The following is a 25,492-nucleotide window of genomic DNA, read 5'->3' on the forward strand; positions in this document are numbered from 1 at the left end:
GCGCCCAACAAACACTTGGAGAAACGAAAAGTAAAAACAAAAAGTAAAATTGGAAGAAGCAAAAACAAACAAAACAAAAATTTTCGTCACTTCTGGTTTGTGTTGTTTTGCTTGTTTTTGCTTTTTTCTCTCAGCCAATAGGCGTTGCAACCTTACTGCGGCGAAACGCTCATCTCACTACAGCCTCCCTAGCGCTACTTGTAGACACTAGCGCCAGCTGAGCCTCTAGCGTTTATTGTAAAAACCGTAATAACTCAATAGCCGCGTACTAATATAATATAAAACGAAATAGTGTATCTCGTACATGTCTTACACTCGTCATGCCTGTTAACAATCGAAAAAAAAAAAATTGTTCGTCATCATTTTGCTATTTTGTCTGCCTCTCCACAGAGCCTCTGCCTCTCTCGCCTCTCTGAAGCGAGCCGCCAAGTTGAGCTGCAGCACACAATTCCAGCGGCAACATTGTGCAGCATATGTATGTGTTTTTATTTTTGTTTTTGTGTTTGCCGGGAATCGCGATCAAACAAGCGGAGTGAGGAACCAACCCCGGACAGTTGTATCAAATGGATATGCTTCGTTCCTAACAGCAATGTTTGCAGCGCAAACGCGCGATGCCTCGCATTGATTTTCTGCCCGCTTATGACACTCCCGGTGGCTACACCAGAAGATACCGAGGGGTATGTCTGCTGTTACTCCATATTTGAAGAAACTTAGGGCGGTCGAGCTCTGATCTTATCTCGCTGTCAAAATGTGTTTGTGCGGTTCATGGCAAGTTATCATAATGTTGTCAGCTTACTGTCTAGCTCAAGGAGAGAAAAATAAGTCGCATCAAGATTACAAAGCCGCGCGCGAGCGCCCGCTAAAAAATAAAATCAAAACAACTTTTCTAAAGTGAAAGTTTGTTGTGAAGTCGAGTTACACCCAGTTGGCAAGCTTTCCTTCCCAGTCATTCCGCCGCCCATCTACTTTAGAGGGTTAAATTCTTGTGTCTGTCTACACAGGGAGAAGCATCATGCAAGCCATTGCGACGCAATCCCATAATTTTGTTCGCTTTTGCTGAAAACGCGCCGCCGCCACGTGACGCGAAGAGCCTCGGCCAAAGTAGTGTCGCATGCATTTCCGGTCGCTTCAAACCTAGCAGAATGTGGACGTTCAAAACAATTCATATATATATATATATACAGGGTGTCACAAAAGAAAATTTACACGGTCTTTTTTACCGCAAAAATAAACTAGCCATCGCCGAACGCTCATTCTCCGCCCAAAGGTAGAGCTAGAGGTCACAACCAGATGCAAAAGTTTCAGCCTGATCCGATTACTTAATCAAAAGTTATAAGTGATTTTCTGAAAATTTCAATGGGAAAATGGAGCCCATTTTTGCCCGTTTTCGGTTTCTGGTGCCATAGAGCCCCATGTGTTTGAAAACTCCGTCGGCGGCCATTTTCCCATTGAAATTTTCAGAAAATCACTCATAACTTTTGATTAACTCATCGGATCGGGCTGAAAGTTCCGCATCTGGTTGTGACCTCTAGCTCTACCTTTGGGCGGAGAATGAGCGTCCGACGATGCCTAGTTCACTTTTGCGGTAAAAAAGACTGTGTAAATTTTCTTTTGTGACACCCTGTATATATATATTTTTTTTTTTTTTTTTTTTAAGGAGTTTGCTATGATTCCGAATCCTTCCGCGATAAACAGGAGGGTCGTCAGTTGGGTATAAAAGAGTTAATCACAATTACGTCTGGAACTACCATAGGTAAACTTACCATATTCCTCAGGCCCCAAAGCTGGACGGGGGAGGGGGCTTGCGTGCGGGGTGCGGTGCGGTGCGGTGCGGGGTGGTATTGTGTAGTGAGACTTGAAGACTAAATTTGGGTAACAAATCCCACCTTTTTATTATTTTCTATACACCGTGCACATATTTTTTTCCCTGCAATTCGCATACTGTTTGGCATGCACATCTGATACATTTAGTTGGAATGCATACTGTTTGGCGTACGCACATATTAATTTTTCTAGATACTAGGTCCATAGTACTGTCCACATGTCATACACAAATTCTTACTGTTGTGATCCTTTTGTTTAACCACATCTTTTATCTATTCGTGGTTTGGGGGAGCCGAAGCGGGACAAAGCACCGTCCTACAAGCAGACTGGTGGGACAGCAAACCCACAGCCGGAAAGCGGGACCTGTCTCGCCTAAATTTGGATGTCTGGTCACTTAAACCATAGGCACTGATGACTTGAGAAGTGGCATGTCATGTGAGATTGTGGCATACAGTAAAACCTCGTTATAGCAAAGTTGAGGGAGTGGTCGTAATTATTTCGTTATAACCATTAGTTTGTTATAGCCAATGTCCATTTCTTCACTATTAGCAAGCAAGGGGAATTACGATTGCTTTGTTATATCCATTAGTTTGTTATATCCCATTTTGTTATAACGAGGTTTTACTGTATTACTCGACGTGTACATTAGCAACCCGATGTAGCTTCGCGTCCCTGTGTGTTCGGTAATAGCGGAAGCAATAATATCGCTTAGTAAGTTGTGAAACAGAATTATTTAATAAACGAATAAAAAGCTTCCAACTCGCTAAATTTTCTTCCTAAGTAAGTCGTTGCAGTATGAACCATGCATGAACATATTCTTTCGAGCCAAATAGTCCTGCATTTCAGCACCTTGAATTCAGTGAATGTGCTTGCAAAGTATGCTACGGTCTGCGGACTTGAGGTGCCCCAATCCTGCTGTCCGCATTGCTGACCTGCGGAGCAGTCAGCATATTTATTGAATGAGGGCTGTCCTTAGAATTTGTAAACTCGTGAACATATCTGAAAAATTTTCAGTAATATATCTCAGTTGAAAGTCGGTCTGGCTGGATCTGCATTATGGAACTGGTTCTGGATCCAGCTGGATTCAGTTTCATATCCAGTGGGATATCCAGCCTTGACTAGTTTGATAATCCAGCTTGGGCTGGACTGATTCTTACCTGGATGCATAGAGCTCTTTTTCTCATCTCGGGAATAGAATTGTTTGTCAATCATGGGGCAAAGCCCCCAGTCTGCCATCTTACCGCTCCCACACTGATGAGATGGTACACTTTATCTGGCTGCCAACATACAGCTCTGCAGTGCATGATACGCCACACTGATTGGTGCTGGTAACATTGTGGCTTCGTTTTGGCTATGGGGTGGGCTGCTCGAAGCAATACTTTATAGATAGATGTCTGTCTGCAAAAGCGCAGTCACAAAAAGGTAGATGTCATACCCATATGCAGTTCTGCATAGGTAATCACTTTTGCATGATGTTTGTAACACTCCAGAATTAACAGTCTTACCGCGTTGGGTAAATTGACCCTTCACAGTGCATGTTCTCCAGCTGGGTTCCTGTACTCTGCTTCAGACTAAGTCAGAGCGCAGCCGACGCAAGGATCCTACAGAGCCGTGGTTCGTCATAGCGCTCGTCATCTTTGTGTGTCTGCTATCGCTAACTACACCCATCACACAAAGAGAAGAGTGCCGGATTAATGCATGCTCGCTCCGCGTGGTTGGCTTAGCCAGCGATAGCCGACGTGCTAAGACGACGAGCACCGCAACAGACCGCTTTTAATGCCACTCGTTTGGCTCCGTCGGCCCGTAGCATTGGCTGCGGTAGGACTTGGCGTGAAATGAAGTATAGGAAGTTCCGTAAAGTATCCTTGCAGTTCTCTAAACCCCCGAATTCCCTCGGCCGCCCCCGCCCCCAGCTAAGGTATTTCCCAGCTCAAGGAGTTTCATAGAAGATCCGCTTCATTCACTGATGCATAACCGTGTGCAGAAACACTCCGTAGTATCTGCATCATTGTTTCCAAAAGATGCTTCTGCACTGCTCTGCTTCAACGCTGAGATGGGTAAGGGTTCCTCGGTTATCAGTCTAGAGGGACAGGCATTCCTCGATATCTAGAAGAGACCCCTATTCCACAGTGTAGAACCAGCGTCGCCGTATCTTAAGCTTTTATTGACAAGGTATACTAAAATAGCTTAAAACATTTATTTTTTAAGATATGAATGTTAAACAAGATCAAGTAGAAGAATGGAGCTAAAATAAAAAAAAGAAATATTTTAAGGTAACCTTGCAAGTTATAGCTTCATTGCCTGTGGGCAACACCAGGTAAAAGTGTGAATGTGGCTTCTTTGCATAGCCTATGAATCACCATAAAATTTTATTAATACTTCACGCGCATTATGATAGCCCCAAGTAAAACTGCCGCCTATCGTAAAGTAGCAGTGGCAAGAGAAAAACACTTATCCATTTTCGCACAAAATTTTGGTAAAACGTCGTTCTCGGTCGCCCCGTATTTGCACTCCAAACTTTGTTTTTTCTTGTCAACTACTTATGTTTTCTCTATATAGCACCGCGGTTTTGATCTCAAATATTGTTGCCAGACTACCAGATTGAAAAAGTTTGATGAAACCAAACCTATTGAACACAAAAAAATTACTCTGGTTTGTTGTCTGGAGACAACTCTCATCAACAAACGGTTAAAAACAGACCGACCCCTTACTGCATAAATTTTCGCAGCATACCGTTTTCGTGCGCGCACACCGTTGATCTCATTGTTTCCACGCCTCATCCGTCCGCAGTCGCTGATCATCGTGAAGTACACGTGGCACGAGCTATGGCTGCTGTTCTTTTCCGTCCTCAACGTCCTGGTCCAAGTCGGCGTCGGCATCCCGCTGCTTGTCGCCTCTGCAGACATCACACTCTCGTTGCCGGTCAACGGCACCGACTTCGACCATCCGTCCGACTACCCGTTCCAGCCGTTCGCCTTTGATGTCGTCGTGCTCTCCGTCGTGGGTCAGTGGCTGCGGTTCCTCCGAACCGGCGGCGAGAGAAGCTCCTCGGCCATTGTGCCGTCAGACGGGTCACGCTCGAGCCGCATTCACGCTGCTCAAACGTCGCGCAAAAGATGCGCTGTCCTCTGCAGACGCGATGTCAAGATTATGTACGGACACGCCAGAAGCATGTTCGAAAGTATGTATGCTTGCTTCAGGCATATCTAAAGACAGTTTTTGTATGACCGACGTGACAGGACTGTTCTACGAGGAAAGAACACACTTCAGACGGCCTCTGCAGACCGTCTTTTGTATGACATGATGGCAACGTGACCGTCACTTTAGAGTTGCCAAGGTCTGCGCAAGGGTTCTCCCTGTGGGAGGGTGCACCGTAAGCGTAGCGCCTAGAACGCGGCTCCGACCGGTAAGTCCGGTGTCCTTACTGCCCGTGCGTCTAGAGTGGTCCTGAAACTACAACAAACCAAGTGGTGGGAAATTGCTGCATCTTGGTCCTGGCAGTTGGCCGTAGATGTCCCTCGGAAAACGACGGGCCGACGCCAGTGTCGCCGACCTCGCGGCGTCCCGATTCCTGGTTGCAAAAGCTCTCGCGGACCGTGGAGCCGAGAGCAAACCACAATGGAAAGGGTTCTGCCGCGCCCGTGTCCGCTGCTGTCATCATTGTTGTCACACGGTGGTGGTGATGAGGATGATGATGTGGAAGTCGAGGGACCGAAGTGAGAATGTGGTAGGCACGCCGGTTGGAGACGTGCTCCTGGCACCATGTTGGAAGAGAGACCAACCCTTTGAGAGAAACCGGAATGGGCTGAGAATAGTGTTGGAGGTAATGTGTCGCAAGTAATGGCGTTAACGCGTTACAAGTAACAATGTTACCGTTGACGGATTATAAGTCACAATGGTACCGGTAATGCGTTACAAGTAACAATGTTACCGTTGACGGATTATAAGTCACTATGTTACCGGTAATGCATTACAAGCAACAATGTTACCTGTAACGCGTTACCAGTAATTTGTTACAAGTAACGGCATTACCGGTAATGCACTACTTTTTTTTGGCCACGTGACATACTCGTTACGACATTTTCAAAACAGTGATGGGTGACGTACACTTGCATTACTTATTTCGGGTGACAAAGTTAAGTTTCCGAAAACTTAAAAACAAATTACACTTCTAGTTTTTTTTGTGTGTTTATAGGTGCTGCCAAGTTATGTGAATTTTCTAGCTTTTCTGTTTTCTGCGTTTTTTCTTGCGAGTGTTTAAGTGAAACCATAAAAAGGATGAAATAATTATGTTCGCTTTCCGCGTGAAGATACTGTTTTTTGAAATATGGCTCTTATGCATACCTGTAATTTGTGCCGAAAAAGGATGGTAAAACATGCTTATTTGTAACTAAAACGAGTAACATGCATTACTTTTTATCTGTAATGGTGATGCATTCTTTTTATTTTGAGATAACATAAGGTGGAAACGCGTCCCTTTTATTTGCGAGTAACATATTTCGTTACTTTTCCTTTGGTAACGCCTGCAACACTGGTTGATAACTTCCACTCTACTTTGTAGATCTCAAAAGTACATGTAATTTACGCTTGTCTGTCATTCCTGTTGTATGTTTTTTGCACTTGTCTTGCATGCTTTTTTTTTTTTTACATATTGAGTCGATAACAATTAGCCCGTCTTTCGACCCTTCTGCATGTACTTTACCTTGCGCATAGAAAAATTCCTCATATTTCGCTTTGTGCACATCTCGAAAAAGCACCTTTACCCTACTTTAGAAATGTACTGAGTGCAGCAAACTCCACACAAACGAGCGATTTCCAACTTTTCTTTTTTTTTTTAAAATTGAAACGCCGTCAAGTGTTGGGGTGGAAAATGCTTTTTCTAGGTTAAAAGGGGGGAAAACCTACACTGCATTCGTGCTATCTGCATATGCATATCTACCTGGTGTATAGTTTACTTGAGGCACATATCATGCAGTGCTCTTTTTCTCTTTACTCGAAGTATGGAATCTACTGGTTACTCTCTTCTTTACCCAGTACTGAATACACATATTCTAAGGCCACAATCACATTGCCAATATATTGTATGAAAGATAGCCTGCAGAAACTGTCCGAGACGTGTTTCCTGTACGATGGTCCTGTTGCATTTGTCATCCAGAAACGGTCTGCAGACGTGTTCGAGGCAGACATGTGTCGAACACACTCCGAACACGCCAGAGACTTGTCCGCACAGAATTCTGTCACAGTGTCTGCCGCGAACACAGCGTCTTTTGTATGATGTGTTGAGCAGTGTGACAGAAGCTTTAAGTTTCTTTGCATGTTACCATGTTCCTGGAGGTCGGTTTTTGCACATATATGGAAGCAGACCAAAAACGAGTGCAAAATCCCCTTAAAAGTAAGATTTTTGTTTCTGTGTTTAACATTTCTTTGCCCTCTCCATTTACTGCTGCTCTCCCAGTGTTTGGTGCCTGGTTTGCCGTGTCTGGCGTTCTGCTTGAGCACGAGTACGAGATTGTGCTGCACCTGGCCTGCATGGGCCTGGCCTCCATGTACGCCACCATAGAATACTTCGTATGCGGCTTTGGACGCGAGGACCGCCTCGTACTGGTGAGCTCTCTCTCGGGGGAAGAAAAGAAAAACTCGGGTCTTTGGGAGTGCTAGGAAGACAATGTTCGTGCACGATGTCATTGTTGGTTGATCCCCAACTTGCCCCAAGCGGCCATTGGCAGCGAGATTTGCCGCAGAGCGGCGGACGTGTCTGTTTTTGGCGCCGCTGTGTCACGCTCTCTGTGAGACGCTGCAAGACGTGCTGCCGACGACGCCGACGCAAAGTAGGTGTCGCCGTGTGGATTTACTGGCGACGATGTTTGGGGGTGGAGAAACGCATGTCTTGTCTCCTGGTTGGTATTGGTTAAGCAGAGTCAAAGAGCCGAGTTTGCCTCTCAGGGTTGCTTCCCACGGTTGGGTTTGACAGTGAGTGACTGCGTAATGTCCAGATGTGCTGTACTAGGAGAGTTTGGCATTCCTTTGAACAAGCCGATAGTCAAGCAACCGCAGCTGGGAGTTTAGCAACCAGGAAACAGTATCCTTCCTCCGCCATCTTGGGTTATTGAATTTCGCGCAGTTTTACTCTCTGGGAAACTAGCCAAGCCAGAGCCTGGCAACCCCGATGGCTATAATTTCTGGCCTGGTACCTAGAGCAAGGCAAGAACAGCTGTGAGCAATTTTTTTTTCCTTTGTGTCAGCTTTGTGCGCCACGACTCTCGGAGGCCACGTCTAGTGAAACGCAGTTCTGGGCCCACCTCAAAAATGACGCTAGCGTGTCCTCTTGTCTTAAGAGATCGCAACAACTCTGTCATAAGCTAACGCAAGTGCGCGAACCAGCTTTTAGATCCACTGTGGCTACTTTATGCGGAACGCAAGTTTGTCTGCTTCTTTCGCAGGGTTTGTGGTGACGTCAGAACACCAAGCTCCGATTGGCTCCAATTGAAGGATAACTGGGTAGACTTCAAGGCAGCTTGCTTTGAGGTCTACCCACCGTCCTTTGATCGGGGCCAATCAGAGCTCGGCATTCTGACTTCACCACAACCCCTGCAAAACAAGCAGACAAACTTGTGCTCTGCATAGCACATTGACGCATTCTGAACTCGATGGCCCTCATTTTTCAGAGCCGGGCAATGCTGGCGTTGGCTTTGACCAGCGTATCGGCCGTCCTCGCCGCCAGATCGGTCCTGCATCCGACTTGGACCGAATTCGTGCTCGTCGGCGTCTCGGAGGGAATGATCAGTTGAGCGAGCTTCCCCATACTCTGCTGACCTCTTGCCCGTACCTACAGGGCTTATTTGAGTGCCGTGCGGGCGTAAAAAAAATGCAGAAATAAGTCAGTGGACTGAATGCGGTAAACCTTTTTACGATGGTGTCTTTTAGGTGGTGCATTTTGTACTCGAATTTCAAGAGTGTGGGTTTTGGGAAAAAAAATTTCATCCTAAATATTAGTTTCTTTTTCTATGCACACTGGAGGAAAATGGCCAAAGCCGTCTGGTCGACGCTGCTACTTGCAGACGGCACAACACAAAGCAAGAATGTGAAACTTTGGAATAAATACTGAAAGTCAGAACCAGTAGATCGAGCGTGAGTGACAACATGGTAAAAACACAATTTTTGTTTTAGGCTTAAATTTTTTTTCTTGAAACCCACACTCGTGAAATTTGTGTAGGATAAATGCAGCGCCTACACACAGTTTTGTCAAAAAGTTTGAACGCTCTGGTTCCATTGGTTTATTTATGCATGTTTTTGTGGCACCCAGATAATGACACTTTGAATGCCCCTGTAGTAGCTTGGGACAGACATCTGATTGCATTCTCTGCAATCCAAACTCCTAATACAAGCTTTCACACGTTTAATGTTTTTTTGTTGTCTTTTTTTTTTTTTTTTTTCAGTCATGTACAAGAAATTTTGCAAGTTCCTCATGCTTCTGAAGCTGGAATTCGTGGCTATTGTGAGTTGTGCAAACTACATTTTTTTACTCTAGATTTATCGAATTCCCGGGCGGTGTTTTTGTCATACCACGGAACCGCGCAGGCGGGAGTGGGTCTTAAAACAAACTACTGGCTACCGATCGGAGAGTATGTCGTTGAGCATATTCGCCGAGGCTAATCTGTTTCTCTGTGTTGCTTGGCAGGCCATCTTTGCCATTTTGATTCTCAACACTGGCGTCCACAGTTCGCCCAGCAAGTTTGTTTTTGTTGGCGTCATTCTCTTGTACGGCCTGGTGCTGTGGACCGTCGGATCTTTGGCGGTGAGGATCTTTTGCTGGCTGCTTTGCATGGTTGGCTTCTGGACTGAGATTAGGAAAGATTTTCTTCTACTACGTTCCCTCTTAAGAGCGAACGAAGTCAGAGCTCCGTACACGAGCCCCACGCTTTGATCATAGCTGCCGCGCGCATGCATTCACGCAGCGCAGGTGCCGTTTATAAGTGTCTCTTCCCGTGGCTGCCATCTTGAATAGGCACAAAACGGTTTTTAATTTATTGTAAAAAATCTAGAAATATATCTTAAGAACTAACTTTGATAATATATTTCTTCTCTTCTTGGGGATTCTAACGCAAGCTGTTGTAGTCCTAGGTTTATTATTTAATTAGATAATGAACGAGTACACGTTGCCACATGATCCTTATTTTTCCCCTCCAGTATTAATGTGAAGAGGGTGATAATCTTACGACGCATACCCAGTATTATAACAAAAAAGTGAACAAGAACTTTTTATAAAAAAATTAGTTTCAAATAATGTTTTAAAAAGTACAAAGTCATTAGTACCACAGAGCGTTCCATTTTTTTTTAAACACTTCAAAACAATCTTTATGATAATACTGAGTATGTGGTGTAAAATCATCACCCTTATAACATTAATCATGAAAAAAAAATAGAAACGTATGGCACTCTAAACTCATTAATCATCTAAATAATGAGTAAATATGCCACCTATGGCTTTAATGGCTAGCCTTAAAATCCCACGAGCACGGGCTTTATGTTAGCAAGGGTACTTTTGAGTGCATGTTTTTATGTTTATTTTAACAAATGGAAAACTGTATTGAAGCCATTCAAAATGACCGTTAAAGAACAGATTCACATTTGAAGTTTCTGCTTCGTTTGCACTTCAAGCGGAACAAAGCGTAGCCCCTTTCATTTTAATATTTTTTTCTGGTAACCTAATTCATTTCAATCTGCACCTCTTTAAAAGATGACGCAAAACCTTTCCACGTGTCACGCTTGCGTTGCAGGTTAGGAAAGAGCGCCCCTGGCTCGCCTTCACCTACGTAGCTCTCAGCATGGTGGCGCCGTTGTTTCTACCCATCGAGGTAAGTGTTCCTTTGCATACATCATGTGCAACCTTGGTCAGTGTTAAGTCACTAGGTCAGCCTCTTGTGGCCTTGAGACTTTTACCTTTCTCCTTGCTCTCGTAGAGTGCTAAATTCCTCCTGCGTGAATCCTCGGTTTAAAGGCCTGTTCACTCACTTGCGTTTTGCTTACAACCGAATTCTTGCAATCTCTTACGACGAGAGAACACGCTGACACTATCTATCGGTGACCCTGGAACTGCATTTCACTGCAGTGAAGGTGCTGCAGTATTTGCAAGATAAAATTTACATACTATCAATGAAAAATGGTCCTTTATAACATTGTCAAAAATTTTTCAAGCCCCCCCTCCCCCCCCCCCCCCCCCTAAAAAAAACAATATATAGGAAATGTACGGAAATTGCGAGAGTTTGCAACGGCCCAATAGATGGCGCCAGGTGTTCCCTCGCGAGAGGCCACGAAAGGTTTTGGCGCGCTCGGTCGTGGGAAGTTGTGAGTGTGCAAACCGGCCTTCAGTCTTTGTCGGTTCTGGGACGGAGAACAGAGAACCAGTTTTGCTCGCGTGTGCTAGATAGGGATGCCGCAAACTTTTTTCGAATCGAAGTTTCGATGATCGAATCAAGCGGTTCGAACGATTCGAAAGATTTCGATTTTTCTAATTGTCTACATCGTAAAATTCGACGGAAGTCGAATTTTCGAACTTGCTAAGCTAAGAAGTTCGACGCTTTTCGAACCGTCGAACTTATTACACTAAAAAAATTCTATCTTTTTTCGAACTTTCAAACTTATTGCGCTGCAAAGTTCGATGCTTGTCGAACTTTCGAACTTGACTGACCAAAAAATTCGATGAATTTCGAACTTTCGAACTTATTTATCAAGGGAATTCGAAAAGTTTCGAACTTTCGAATCCTGAAAAATCAGAAGTTCGACGAACTTCAAACTTTTAGGGTAAAAGTTCGACGTTCGTCGAACTTCGAAAGACCGGCGGACTGTTTCATTTAAATTCAAGTAGTGAGGTACGTTCGTAATTTTTTTTTTCTTCTCGAACTTTTACACGCGGTGCTGCGTTCCTTACGAAAGACAATGCCGTTCGTTTCAATGTTCTGGCATGCTTAGTTTTAAAGAAATAAATTCCCGAAGGGGCGAGGAAGAACGACGGGTTTTTGACGATTATCGTTTGTGCCAGATTTGAAGCGCGCTGTAGCCGAAGCTATTTATGGTAGAGATATTATACTTCTTTAAGAATGATCTATGTATAGCCTAGGTAAGTGCCGTCTTAAGATGTGATTATTGTTATTCAACGTGAGTTTTGAAGAAATGTTCAAACATGTATCTACATGCAATTATGCCCTAAACTTGATATTTATTTTCGTCTAAGTTGTTTGAGGTATCGCATTTAAATTAACACCACGGACAGTACATATCATTGCCATCTGCAGAATACAAAATAATGTATTTATTGTTTTTTTCACGTAATTAACTCATGGGAGAAGATTTCTAATAGTGTTCAAGTTCAGCACGTCATTAAAAGAAAACATTTTTTTTTTCGCTTCACGTTCCTGTGAAGTATTTCTTTTAGCCCGTACACATTTTGGTAAAAGAAACTTGTTTCGAAGTTCTGAACCTCTGAATATGCAAGAATACAACACTTCCGGTGAATTCTTGATAGTTTTTTTTTTTTTTTTTTCAGCTTTTTATCCCCGCACTTATATTTTTTTTTTTTTTTTTACTATTGGCACAGGTATTTAGGTTGAAAAGACATAGCTTTGAACTTCCGAACCACTAAGCATGTGACGAGTAGTGCCTTCTGACAACGAGTTTCTAACAATGACCATCTACGCAATCTTCTATGCAGTAAAGAGCGACAGTAGCTATACATATGCATAAATAATTTCAGATTAAAATTAGCTCGACCACGCCCTCTTTCCCCGTATTGTTTTCTTTAACAGTCCGAAATATCTGGAAGGGGGGAAGGAAACCGAAGCCCCCCCCCCCCCCCCCCTTGCTACCCTCTTTCCCCCGTTTTTCCTATTCCGAAGCCACTTGTATGGTAAAACGCTCCTCGACCTCGAGTTGCGTCGGCTTTTTGCGAGGCGATTGCTCCGTTCCTGAAAATAAACCTCCAGAACAATTACAAACTTAACTTACTATATGCCAGCGTCATTCGGGCGGCGTCCGATCGGATTACTACCAGCGTGCAGGGGGTGGCGAGGTAGTTTGCCAGGTCGCTACAAGGTTTTTCTGAGCCTCAACCAACTACTCGCCCCTGGCCGTTTCGAACTGGATGAGTCTCGTAAAACAGTCTGTTCGTGTGATCACTACTGCGTGATGCAGGTTAAAGATCCCCCCCCCCCCCCCAGGCTGGCGGTCACAATTACTGATCTATGGTCACACGTCACTCTGCACTGCCAAATATTCCAGCACCATCCGGGACACTCGTCGTCTCATTTAATTGCCTGACCAACTTCGCAGAATCTAGATATCACACCCTAACTTTTCTAAACTTGATTTTGTGAAAACCATTGAGTCGTGAAAACGTTATTTGAAACAAAATGTTGAGGAACTTGAAAACCGGACTTAGAACTTTGAAAACTTGAACTAAAAAAGAATTTAAAATCTTCGTTTTTTTTTTGTTTTTTTCGAATTTAGCGTTAAAAGAGAATCGAATCCTGCGAACTTTTCGAACTTTATGCAGAAAGAAATTCGAAATCTTCGAATTGTTCGAACGTCATGTCTACAAAAATCCGAAGCGTTCGAAGTTTTTGAATTTTATATCCAAAGAATTTCGAAATCTTCGAATTTATCGAACCTGAAGTAAAAAAATATTGAAATATTCGAATCCGAAATTTTAGAAACCGTGAAAGCTGCGAACTTTTCGAATTCGAAACTCCACTGAGATCGAAAGTTGCGAATGTTTCGAATTCGAACCTGGGTCGGTACGAAAATATCGAAATTTTTCGAAATCGAACCTCAGTTCGCTTTGCAAATATCGAAACCTTTCGAAATCGAACCTGGGGTGGTTCGCGACATCCCTAGTGCTAGAGCCACCGAACGATCTACGTCTAAAGTTGTTGGTAGTCCGTTCCCCGATTCTCCCGTGGGCGCCACAATCTTGGCACTTTGTGCAGAGCGAACTCAATAGGCAATCATTGCGATTCGAAAGTGTGACCTTACGAGTTTCATATGCTGTGTACAAAAGCTCGGGTGCCATCATTTTGCTTCGTTGCAGGCTGGTTTAATGTTGCTGGAGGACGGAAAACTGTTTCTTGACATTTAAAATCAATGTTCGTAATACTGGCAACCATGCAGTGATGTAGTCAAGGGGGAAACGTTGCTTGTGGTTGTGTTCCGTCTTTGGCGCCCATACGAAGCATTGTGCTACGGCGAGAATTCATCTCACAAGTGCTCGCAAACTGATCACTCTTCATCTCTGGAAGCTTTCGCCCTAGATCACAACACTTCCGAGGTTCCGGTTCGAACGTGTAGGAACGCCGCCACCAGCCATAATTGCCGAGGTTCGCGGAAGGCAGTCAAACAAAGGAGAAAATAAATGTAAAGCGACTTTCTTATTTGTTCATCGTAGAAGCAACGGAGAGGGGATTGTTCTGTTGATTTCTAGTAGGTGGCACCACTGATACTTCGTTTTGTCGCAAGATTTATAAAAATTGGTTTCAAATAAGTGGGGCAACAACTTTTCGACTTTGACCCATTACCATGTTTTCTAAACTATAGCCCACCGGCTATACATGTTCAAAAAGCCAAATTTTGTGTGGTGCTGACTATCTATAGGTGCGGACTATACAGTATGTTTTTCAAGGTCGTTCGTTACGACAAGACGTCGTGGGTCTGTTGAATGACGGTTTATGTTAACAATGATTTCTGTCGGATACAAGCTTCTTTGTGCGCTAATACAGCAGGCATTTCTTAAAGGGGCACTGACACTCCAAAGGTCGTATCCTTTTTAGTTGTCTTAAAACGATGCAAGTTGTAGTCATACGTAAAACCCGTTTATAACGAACCCATGTACAGCGAATTATTGTCTATATCGAACTCACGAAAAATTTAAATAAAACTGCACATAAAAAGTATGTTTTATATCGAACAACATATCGGCTATATCGAACATTTTCCCCCCGGGAAGGCTTCCAAAAACGCGCGAAAAAGCATCTTCTAGCCTGTCCCTTCCCCCAAAAAAGAAGTAGGAAAGAAAGAAAATTCCGAAAGCTCAAGTTGCGAACAAAATTGGGCGAAGAGAAGCGATGCAGAAAGGGAGAAAGCTAAAAAAAAAAACATTCTGCACGCACGCGCAAAAAAAAATTTTCATCCCAAAGCGTTTGCCCACGAAGGGAAGCCATTCAGAAGGGCAGAAAAATTTAAGAAAAAAAGATCTGCACGCATGCCAAAAACAAAAATAGCGCGTTGTTACAAGGCGGAAGTGAAGAGATGAGAAAGAAAGAGAGGCTTTCGCCTTACAAGGAACTCATTGTGGAAGTTCATAATGTTTTTTTGCTATATCGAACCACTTGCTATATCGAACTGATCGTAGCGTTTCCTTGTGTTCGTTATAAACAGGTTTGACTGTAGACACATAAAAAAAAAACGCATCGCGAAAAAAAAATTTTTTTGCGCGCGAGCGCGCCTTTTTATTTTTGGCGTTTATATCTCCTGCGCTCACCTCCTTACTTCTTTAGATCGGTGACGTCAAAAATCAGGAAATTTAGAAGCAATGTAGGCGACATTTCTATAACATTCAATAATGGCAATGTAAAACATGTTTTTTAATGCAATAGCAAAATACCAATTTTTGAAATACCAAAAATCAGATTTCGGTGTGATGTCGCTTCCTGGATTTGTATCCTCCCTCGGAAAACTTGGCGGCGCTCAAGCAGAGGATTACTGGCGAGTCGGGGAACAAACTGTTTTTTTCTTGCGCCGGCTTCTATCCCGCCTGCTCACCTCCTCCTCGCTTCGGGTCGCTGTGGCAACGGTGCTTTGCTTCATAGCGGGGAGCGGAGGTCTGAAAAAAAAGTCGAGTCGCAGGAGACCGCAAAATATGACTCACTGCACTGGCGCGGATCGCACGGGAACTTCAAATTCGGCATCTGGAAATTGCTTTAGAGTGCAGCTCTTAGGCGCCCGTTTCCGGCTTGAGCGGCGTCTGCGTCGGCGTAACCGCACGGTGCAGTATGGGAAATGTCCGATAATGCACCGTGCGAGCCCCTTCCTGGGGTCACAGGACCTCGGGAGAGGGGGGGGGGGGGGGGGGGGCACGTGACCCCCCCTCCCCGAGGTCACGTGACCCCCCCCCCCCCCGATGACGTCATTTTCACTGATGACGGCATCCGCATCGTCATCGTCATCATCACTGATGACGTCATCAGTGACTTCACTGATGTCACCGGCATCCGCATCATCATCATCACTGATGACATCATCAGTGACGTCACTGATGACGTCACCAACATCCGCATCGTCATCGTCATCATCACTGGTGACGTCATCAGTGACGTCACTAATGACGTCATCGTCATCCGCATCGTCATCGTCACTGATGACATCATCGGCATTGTCATCGTCATGTGACCCCCAGGTCACGTGACTCCTCAAGGTCACGTGAACCCCTCCCCCACTACCCTTCCCTCCTCCTCAAGAGCTGCGCTCTAATTCGGCTTTACAGGGATTTGTAAACGGCTTTCACTTTTTTTAATTCAGAAATACTGAATTCCCAAGTTTCGAATTTTGAGAGTAATGATCCCGGCATCGTTTTCAATTGTTACGGGTAATAAAAAAAAAGACGATTTTGATGTGTCAGTGCCCCTTTAAGGTGTGCCGTGTATGAGAATTTTATGGGCAAACTATCCACCGAACGTGAGCTATCTAAGGAAAATCTTATTTTTGAGCCTAAATTTGCCCCTGCAGATTATACACTGGTTCCGGATTATATTCTGAAAAATGTGGCACAGATTGTACAATGCCGTATTTTCCGAACTATAGTCCTTGGACTATACATCTGTAAACGTTGAAATTTTACCTGATGCGGACTATCTACCGGTGCAGACTATGCAAGGATTTGTCTAGATCGTTCACTCTGATAAGATGTGAAGGTTTTTATTAATAACACAGTATATTAATATTGATTTATGTATGATACAAGCTTCTTTGTGAGCCAATACAGCAGGCATTTGTCAAGGTGTGCTGTGTATTATAATTTTTTTGTTCGGACTAGGCACTAAGTGCGGGTACTATGGTATGCACTAAGTGCGGACTGTGCACAGCGTGCAAACTATCTAAGCAAAATCTTTTATTTTGATCTTAAATTTTTTTGTGTGGACTATGCACCGGGTGCAAACTATAGTTCAGAAAGTATGGTAGTTGTTCTTCAAGGATGAGCTTCAAGCATGTGTTTCATTTTAATTGCAGATGACTGCGCGGTTTCCGCTGGACCATCAAATGCATACTCGAGATTCTCCACTGGTTCACTGGGGAGCAGGTAACCTTTGGAAACAGTCTTTTACTTTTAAAAAGGCTGTGACTCGTAACATTTAACTTACCACGGGAAAACTGCCCATACATTAAGAGTCCCAGTACCCTTTTTTTTTTTTTTTTTAAACATTTGCTTTTAAAATTTGTTGGAGTATATAAAAATGTAGCACAATAAATGCTCTTTTTAATTATACAAGTATGAAACGGGAGTCTACCATATTTATTCGAAAGTAGGTCGACCTTTTTATGAACAATGCCTGCCCGTGTATTTTTCTGCAGCGCTCAAGAAGATCCAATCATTGCAATTCATGGAAGAGGCCTGACGAATGAAGAGGCACCGATAACGTCGAAATGCAGAAATGAGATCTGTGTTTTTTTTTATTCCAAACGTTATCTCTGTTTTGTTATTTGCCGGCTGCTTTCATGAGTCCTAATGATTGGTTTCTTTGGGTTCTGTGGGTAAGTATACACAGGTCTGCTCATAAAAAGGTGAACCTATTTTGAAATAAATGCAGGAATAAATTATGCATAATCTAATTACTGAAACCGAAATATTGCGGTCACCACAACAAGCGTGAGAAAGATATACACAGATATCTCGGTAAAAAATGACAGCTAAAAAGTTTCAAAATATACAAAATGTGCCAAATTAGAAAACAAGACTGGCTGCGAATTGCAGTGCTCCAGATAAATGCTGAAGTTCTACCATGTAGTCTCAACCATTGTGGCATGCTGCACGCCTTTCAGTGAAGCAGTTTTTAGGTGGGGTAAAACACAGGTAAATGTAGCACGAGTTGCAGAAGACATTTGTCCTAGCTGTGCTCAATTTCGCACTCCTCGTAACACATTCTGCAGTTGTGCCGCTTCTTTATTACTTCGGGAGGCTCGTGATGCAGTTGTTCAGTATGTGCAGTGCTCATCACGTCTATGACGCGCTGGTCTTTCCGTTCAAAACATAATGCATTTTGATCCCATAGCCACCGACCATCACCTCTTTTTGCCTTTTTCTCCCATCCGAGACCTTTCAACTCGGATGGGAATCCCCCACAACCATTTTTTATAGACACCATGTTTGCATAGCCAAGCTCTACTTCCTCCAAGCGCCATCTCCTCGGTTGCATGTTTGTTTACGATAAACTGACATATCATGAGGGAAAAGTATAACCAAACAGAAGCTGGAACTAGATTGTTTATTCTAATCACCACATGCATTGACAACAAGCACAACTCGACCAGACTTGCATCCGAGACCAGCAAAGAACATGAAAACCAAAACAAGCCTTACCGATGCACAGTCGTTTATGTTCCGGGCTGATATGACAAATCATTGCTGTCAGAACTAAAATATGGTGGTTCGACATCATCTTCCTCCAACTCACTTGTGGTAGCGTCATCAACGAAATTGACCGTAGATGCACCCGAACTATGAGACTTAGAAGGCTTTCAAGGAGGCGTACTGCGCAAAGTTTGCTCTTCCTCGGTTGCGCATTTGATTACGATAAATCGCCATCTTTTGGGGAAAAAAAAGATTGCGATGGCTTAGCTCGGCTATGCCAGGATATACGTAGCGTGAGCTTATGCGCACAAAATGAGAAGCGCTATCAAGCGGCTCCGGTACAGCGTCAGACTTGGCTACTGCGCAACGGAGGCTCACAGCTGGGCACGCGGCATTGCCAGTGCGTCTGCCGTGGCTATGATGTCACTCCTCTGGATTGCGCAGACCGGCGGGGCGCACGCGGTGGCAGTGGAGCACGCGGCGGCGGCGGCTCCGGTGTGCCAGCTGTGCGCCGTGTGACGAAACTTCTCCTCGCGCATGCGGAGACCGACGATGCGCGTGCGGCGGCGGCAGCTCTGGCATACCAGCTGTAGGATGTATGAGGTGTGATCAAAAAGTTCCGGGACTGATTTTGTAGCGTAAAAAGAGAGGTCAGCACCGTGATGCGCGCAGCAGTCGAAGGAAGGGACCTTACTGTGTCATTATGCTCTGTGAACATTTGGAAGTGTGTTACACGAGTGTGTTTGATTACATGCACGAGCATAATGGCGATCCCTGGTTGACTGCAAACAAATGCGAGACCGAACAGGAATTTTATGTCAAACTCGGCAACTATAAAGCAGAGATCTTTGAAAGGATTTAGAAGTCTTATGTGAAAAAAACAGTAAGTTGTGCGATGTGTATTAAGTGGCACTCCTGCCTCAAGAATGCAGAATATCACTGAAGTGAAGAAGTCAGATGAGGTCGCTCTACCGCTCTTCGTCTTCCAGCAATGTTCTGCCGTTCCTGATGCCCGAGTGCCCCTTCAAACACTTTGCTAAATTCACTGCTTTTTGATTCAACCCTACGGTATCATTTCAAAGGTCTGTGTTTTATATTTGCCGAGTTTGACGCAGCATGTATGTTCGCTCTCGCTCTGGTTTGCAGTATATTGTAAAATTGCCCTTGTGCCCGAGCACGTGGTTACAAAAACTCGTATAATGCAGCTTCATATGTTCACAGAGTGACGCCTTTTGGTATACAGAGACACGAAGGTGCCTTCCTTCGACAGCTGCACGCGCATCACTGTGCTGCCCTTTCTTTTTACGCTACAAAATCAGTCCCGGAACTTTTTGATCACACCTCGTATATTTCGCAAAAGCAAAGCGAGAAACATACTCCGCCCGAAACTTTGTGCCTGCAAGGTCGCTTTCCCTTATGAAGGATGGATCCAGCTTGGCCCACGTGACCGCATCCTTGCCAATACAGAGTTGGCGGTGCAAGGAAAAGGAACAGTTTGAAAAATGTCTGGGAAAGCATTTCTTGCTGCACTGTTTCTCGTGACACGTCCACGTGAAAGACTTACACCCGACTCTTTTTGTGCTGCCAGGGGCAATGTGTCAGTCCATCTAGGGTCGTATACATATGATAGAGGGCTCAGCTAGGAGTTCAGCTTGCCATTGTTATTCTTGGTTGTTCTATTAGCCCCGAGAAGTTCGCGTGGCGCCCCCTTACGGCAAACCGGGGTGACGTCACGGCGAGGAGAGAATTTTTCCCCGACTCGGCCCGCTCGCCCTGTGGAGGCTGTGACGACGCTAGCTGACGGCGCGCTCGTTTCTATTTAATTTTTTTTTGCGTGTTTTTCGTAGGAAGTGTAAATTTTTGTATGAGCCTTTATTGAGGTATGGCCTGTAGCTACAGGCGAAACTTCAACCAACATTTTAAGCATGGTTGACAGGGCAGGCAACGCATGAATCACAGCTGGTATATGAAAATAAAGAAATATGGCCATAATTGCAGGAGCATCACTATAGATTTACATTTTGCACAATAAATGCTGCTGATGATCTGAATGAATTGGCAGGATATGCATATTATTTTTTTTGTATCTCTGTTTTTAAACAAGATCGCCGAAGCAGAAAAGCTGCATGCTGCTCGAGCAACATGTTAAATACAGTCTGGGCCATCAAGAAAAAATCACAAGTAAGACAGCCCAAGTGCAGGGGCAAAGTAAAAAAAAAACAAAAACAAGGAACATTTATTATATACAGTGCTTGCATTTGACCTTTGCTGGATTCGGATAGTACTTCAATGGACTACACGGGTGGTATCTGTGGACTTGTTTATATCAACCCTCAAGTAATGTATAACAAACGTAAGCGAAGGTGTCTAGCTCGTTATTAGCCCCTTAAGCCCTAAAATTGAGATTTTACTTATATCGAATTGTCCTGAAGCTAAAATACCAGAAGCTTTTCTCACGCAGACTGTCGCCCTTCACAGCTTCTAAATTTTCTGCTGCTAGTGCTGCATCTACCATTGGACAGACGTTCGAATGCTTGCTTTTACTCCTGCTTTCCTCTGTTGTCAGAGAGTCCAGCTGTTGGGTGTTTGGAGGCTGAGGAAGCTTTTGGGGACCTGCAGCAGTGTCTGTTTTAATTGGAAATGACAATTCAGACTAAACGGTGTATTTTTGGAATAGGCTGTAATTAAGAATGTCAGGAAAAAGTATAAACATTCCATATTACGGCACTATTGCCGTGCATAGTTTGGCAGTTCAATACATATCATACAGACAACGGGGGGCAATTCGGACGTTTTTGCTGCTACCATACAAGCTAATTTCCAGTAATTGTGCAGCTTCTAAGAAATATGCCTGCATACGTGTATAAACTATATAATTAATTCACGAAGAAGCTACCTTTATGTAAAACAACCCTGTTCCACGAGCACTTAAAAAAAACATCTGCGAACCAGCGCATGCAGAGTGGCACCGCAGAGTCAGGGTCGCGAGCTAATTTGCCGACCACCCAAAGGCCCATGATATAAATGCCACTTCAAATGCCTTGAAAGCGGGATGTAATACGTATTAAATCATGAACCTGCAAGGAACAGAATTTCAGCGTCTGAAACGCTTGCGCCATCGCTTCACCGACCTCTCGCAAGATTGCCTTGCGTCGTGTGGACGGACGGGGAGGTTCATCGGCGGAATTGCCTCCGCCGATAGTTTCGGGATTTGTAACGCAATTTTAAAGGTAAAAGGGACAAGCAGGCTTATAAAATGTACGGAAGCACGCCAATATCGGCCTAACTCAACGTCTTGCACATCAGGTAAACGAAGTGCAGCTCCTCGAAGAGTTTGCGGCACACAACGCCAAACCAGGAAACCGGTGCTGGGAGGCGAGCCGATGCGAGATCGCGGAGCGGGGTACTCGCCCTGACGTCACGGTACACCTCACCCAATCAGGGCGCGGCGACGGCAGCGACGCTTGTGCTCGCTCTCGGGGCTAATAGTGCATTTCGCACCATTCATGTCCGAGCGTGGCAGATGCTACAATCTAACAGAGCCGATTAAGCTGCGCCAAAAAGTGCATAGTCGCAGCGCTCGACTTCTCTTGCGCTTGGTCATCATTGGCTGCTAAAAAAAATCGCACTCCGGGAAAAAAAAGTTTGGAGTCATGAGGTATTCGTTGCGTTTGCTGGTGATAGCAGCCGCACAAATACAAAGACGACCATGGCAATGCACTTTTGGCACTGCTTGAGTAGCTGCACTGGATTGTAAGCATTGTCTGCTCTCGGACTTCATGTGAAACAGAGTATAGCTGTCCCAGTTTCTATGGGTTCATCTGGGATCTGTGCAAGAAGGCACTGTGGGAAAGCCCAGAAATTAGAATTGGTGATTCTGGTGAGCACCCTGGACAGATGTACTAACCTGACAAACTTTGGTATTGGTGAATTTCGAAATAATAATAGTGTGTACGTAAGTTCCCGGGCTCTTCAAGGTGAAAACAACTCTTCACACAATTACGATATATATCTTCACATGCTTTTAAAAATAAAGTACTGGTACTTTAGGTCATATGTTTGTCATGTGCAAGTTTTGCTCATGGCGGCTGCTGAGGAAAAATCTGAAGTAAAATGCTGGCATGTGGATGGCATTGCAGCTAGCAGTGTGGTGCTAGAGCTCTTACTTTGGCTTGCAGGTCTTTTCTGCGTCGTCATGAGAGTCTACCTTCACATTGAGCTGTTGCAAGTCTACAAGAACTTTGACCGCGGCCTCATCGACCAAGGTGATTTGATCTTGATCAATTCACCACTTTGTAACTTTTTTTTTCAAGCATTTCAAAAGCATTTCAAGCATTTCAAATTCAAGCGTTTCAAAAAGCATTTTTTGATTTGCATCGGAAAATGCTTTTTGTGTCTCGACGATTGATGATACAGTCCACAGCTTTTCACCACAGCAAGGAAAGAAGCGACAGCGATAGCTGTTTATTGCGCGGTTCCATATCACATGACCGAATAACGTTTTAGTGAACAGCTACGTTTTTTTAATAATGGGGGCGCGTGTTAACCTACCCCCCTGCGCTGCACTTACAGCGCTTCGTGGCAGCAGTCTGCAGTGGCTCATTACAAAAATGTTATTTTGGCCCACCTGTAAATGCCGTTTCGCAGCGGCCGACTATTTGCTAAAGTGTCATTCAGTGAAACGTCGGCGTTTGCTAAAACACCATTCGATCATCTGAGTACCTTCCTTATTTATTACAGATAGTATAACACCCACTTTTATGCACATCCATTCTTTATTTACTCAATCGCACACATTGTGGTCACTGAAGCATGTAGGAGAGGAAACGCAGTGCACACGTGCGTTATTGTCCCTGCCTAAGAGTAAATTGAGACAGGTATCATTATTTGTCGACGTTTAGCGCACTCGAAAAACTGTCACTCAAGCATTCACACACCCAAAGAACACTCCTCTCACACAGCGCTCACTAACAACTTTGTATTGCGTGTTTTACTTCGGCTTCTACAGTCAAACCCGTTTATAACGAACAGCAGGAAACGCTACGATCAGTTCGATATAGCAAGTAGTTCGATGTAGCAAAAAACATTTACAACGAACTTCCACATGCGTTCGTTGTAAGGCGAGAGCTTCTCTTTCTTTCTCATCTCTTCACTTTCGACTTGTAACTCGGACTAAAAAAGTTTTTTTTCTTTCTTTTGTGCGTGCGTGCAGGGTTTGTTCTTATAGCTTATCTCCCCTCCTGATTCGCTTCTCTTCGTGGGAAAACGTCTTAAATTTAAAAGTTTTTTTTTTTTTTTCTGGGTATGCGTTTAGAGTATTTTTTAACTTCGTCCCATACTGAATTGCTTCTCCTCGCTCAATTTTGTTTGCAACTTGAGCTTTTGGAATTTTCTTTCTTTCCTACTTCTTTCTTGGGGGAAGGGCACGCTAGAAGACAATTGTTTGTGCGTTTTTGGAGGCCTTCCTGGGGGGAAAAAGTTCGATATAGCCAATATGTTGTTCGTTATAATATAAGTACTTTTTCCGTGCATTTTTATTTGAATGTTCCGTGAGTTCGATATCGACAATATCTCGCTGTACGTGGGTTCGTTCTAAACGGGTTTCACTGTACTTCTTCAGATTTTAGACGATTTGCAAATAGAAAAAGACGACATACGAGACAAACATGAACAACCAACTCGCCCAATCTCAAGTTCTTACAGGTATCATTACTAGCGGTAGGTTGCTTTGCACCTGATACCACGTACAAATGGAGTTCTACGGTGAGGAATGCGTGTAGCAGCATTCCCCACCAACTGTAGATATAGAAGACAGTGCCGCCTGACAAGAGCCAAGTGTGTGGGCTTTGTCTGTCATTCTGCCTGGCACAACACCAATGCCACAAATGCTCCTCAGAGGCCCCTATAACGGTTATCGCTGTACAAAATGAGTGGGGCAGTGCCTTTTTGAATGCTTTGAAGAGTGGGAAAATGAATGTGTCAATCTAGAAATTGCTAATTCTTTTCTCCACCCCCTTTTTTTTTTGACCTGAAACCAGCGTTTGTTCGCCTGCTGACTCCCGAAGCTACAGGACTACTCACAGGCAGGCGACACTAAGAAGATATTTTTTTGTTAAATGGTTTGGACACGTCTTTTACAACTGTCGATTGGCTAGCGGCCAAATGCTAGTTAGAAACCATTCTCGCTCGTGTCAAAGGTTGGGCGTTTTGCCCGACGAGCATTTGTGATTGCAGAGCTTATATATATCTATATATGTTTTTCTACTTTACTGTTGCCGAGGGTTCATATTTTTTAACACGGTGTCTACTTTATTAAATACTAGTAATACTTATTTGTATTGATTGCCACAACTGATAGTCATGAAATCGTTTGTCGTCCAATCCAATTTTCAGCTTTTTCTACTAGCATTGTTGCTCGCAAAATAAATTATTCCTACAAAGATTTGAGGTTTGTCTTTCATTTCAGCAGTTTCTTTCGAAGGTATGAGGCATCCTCAAAAGTGTATTCGTAATTCATAGTTATTCTTGAGGCCTTTTCTGTAGGCAGCTAAATCCATGCAGTTTCAGCTTGTAGGTTTTAAACAGTGTGTCGAACCGAAAAAAATACGGGTTCGGTTACGGTTCAGGTTCAGGTAAATTTATTTTGTTCCGGTTCAGTTCCGGTTCGATGAATTCGATCCGCGAACCGGTTTGCGAACCGGTTCGGAAATTATAAATGACAAATTGCAACATCAAAATAAGTTACAAATAAAACATCTGAAATCAGCACATACGAAACGGGATACATCGTAGTGTAAGGCTCAGGGATTTCTACCAGGAATGGTTTCTTTATGTGCACTCAAAGGTTACCTCACCGACGTTTACGCATTCGGACTTCATCTAGTTGGGCCCGACGCAGTAGCTGTAAAATCTGCGACCTCCTTACAAACCCACTACAAGTAGAACTCGCTAACTATCCCGCCACCTTGGCGTGTAAGCAATTGAAGGAACAGTGGAGAGAAGATACAGCTTTCTTTATTTGAACTAGCCTTCGGTAACTCAAATTAGACCCTTAAA

At 44.0% G+C, this 25,492-nt stretch overlaps 1 protein-coding gene across 1 annotated transcript; it reads left to right on the forward strand.

Annotated features, from left to right (window-relative positions):
* Positions 1–395: 395 nt before the first annotated feature.
* LOC120842776 lies at positions 396–24,878 on the forward strand. Its single transcript, XM_040213950.3, has 10 exons — positions 396–677; positions 4,615–4,828; positions 7,280–7,428; positions 8,490–8,607; positions 9,261–9,319; positions 9,503–9,619; positions 10,602–10,679; positions 17,098–17,167; positions 22,615–22,701; positions 24,475–24,878. Exons 1-10 carry the CDS (start codon positions 612–614, stop codon positions 24,531–24,533), a joined length of 1,017 nt encoding a protein of 338 aa, XP_040069884.1. The 5' UTR covers positions 396–611; the 3' UTR covers positions 24,534–24,878.
* The last annotated feature ends 614 nt before the right edge of the window (positions 24,879–25,492 follow it).

This window comes from Ixodes scapularis, unplaced genomic scaffold (genome assembly GCF_016920785.2).
Source record: "Ixodes scapularis isolate PalLabHiFi unplaced genomic scaffold, ASM1692078v2 PGA_scaffold21__2_contigs__length_744675, whole genome shotgun sequence".
NCBI lineage: Eukaryota > Metazoa > Arthropoda > Arachnida > Ixodida > Ixodidae > Ixodes > Ixodes scapularis.

Bases quoted from the DNA above. Each gene is read 5' to 3' on its own strand.
- LOC120842776 (XM_040213950.3), top strand. From the start codon at position 612: ATGCCTCGCATTGATTTTCTGCCCGCTTATGACACTCCCGGTGGCTAC. The intron at 7,429-8,489 runs GTGAGCTCTCTC...CTCATTTTTCAG, and splicing joins GCGAGGACCGCCTCGTACTG to AGCCGGGCAATGCTGGCGTT. The intron at 9,320-9,502 runs GTGAGTTGTGCA...GTTGCTTGGCAG, and splicing joins AGCTGGAATTCGTGGCTATT to GCCATCTTTGCCATTTTGAT.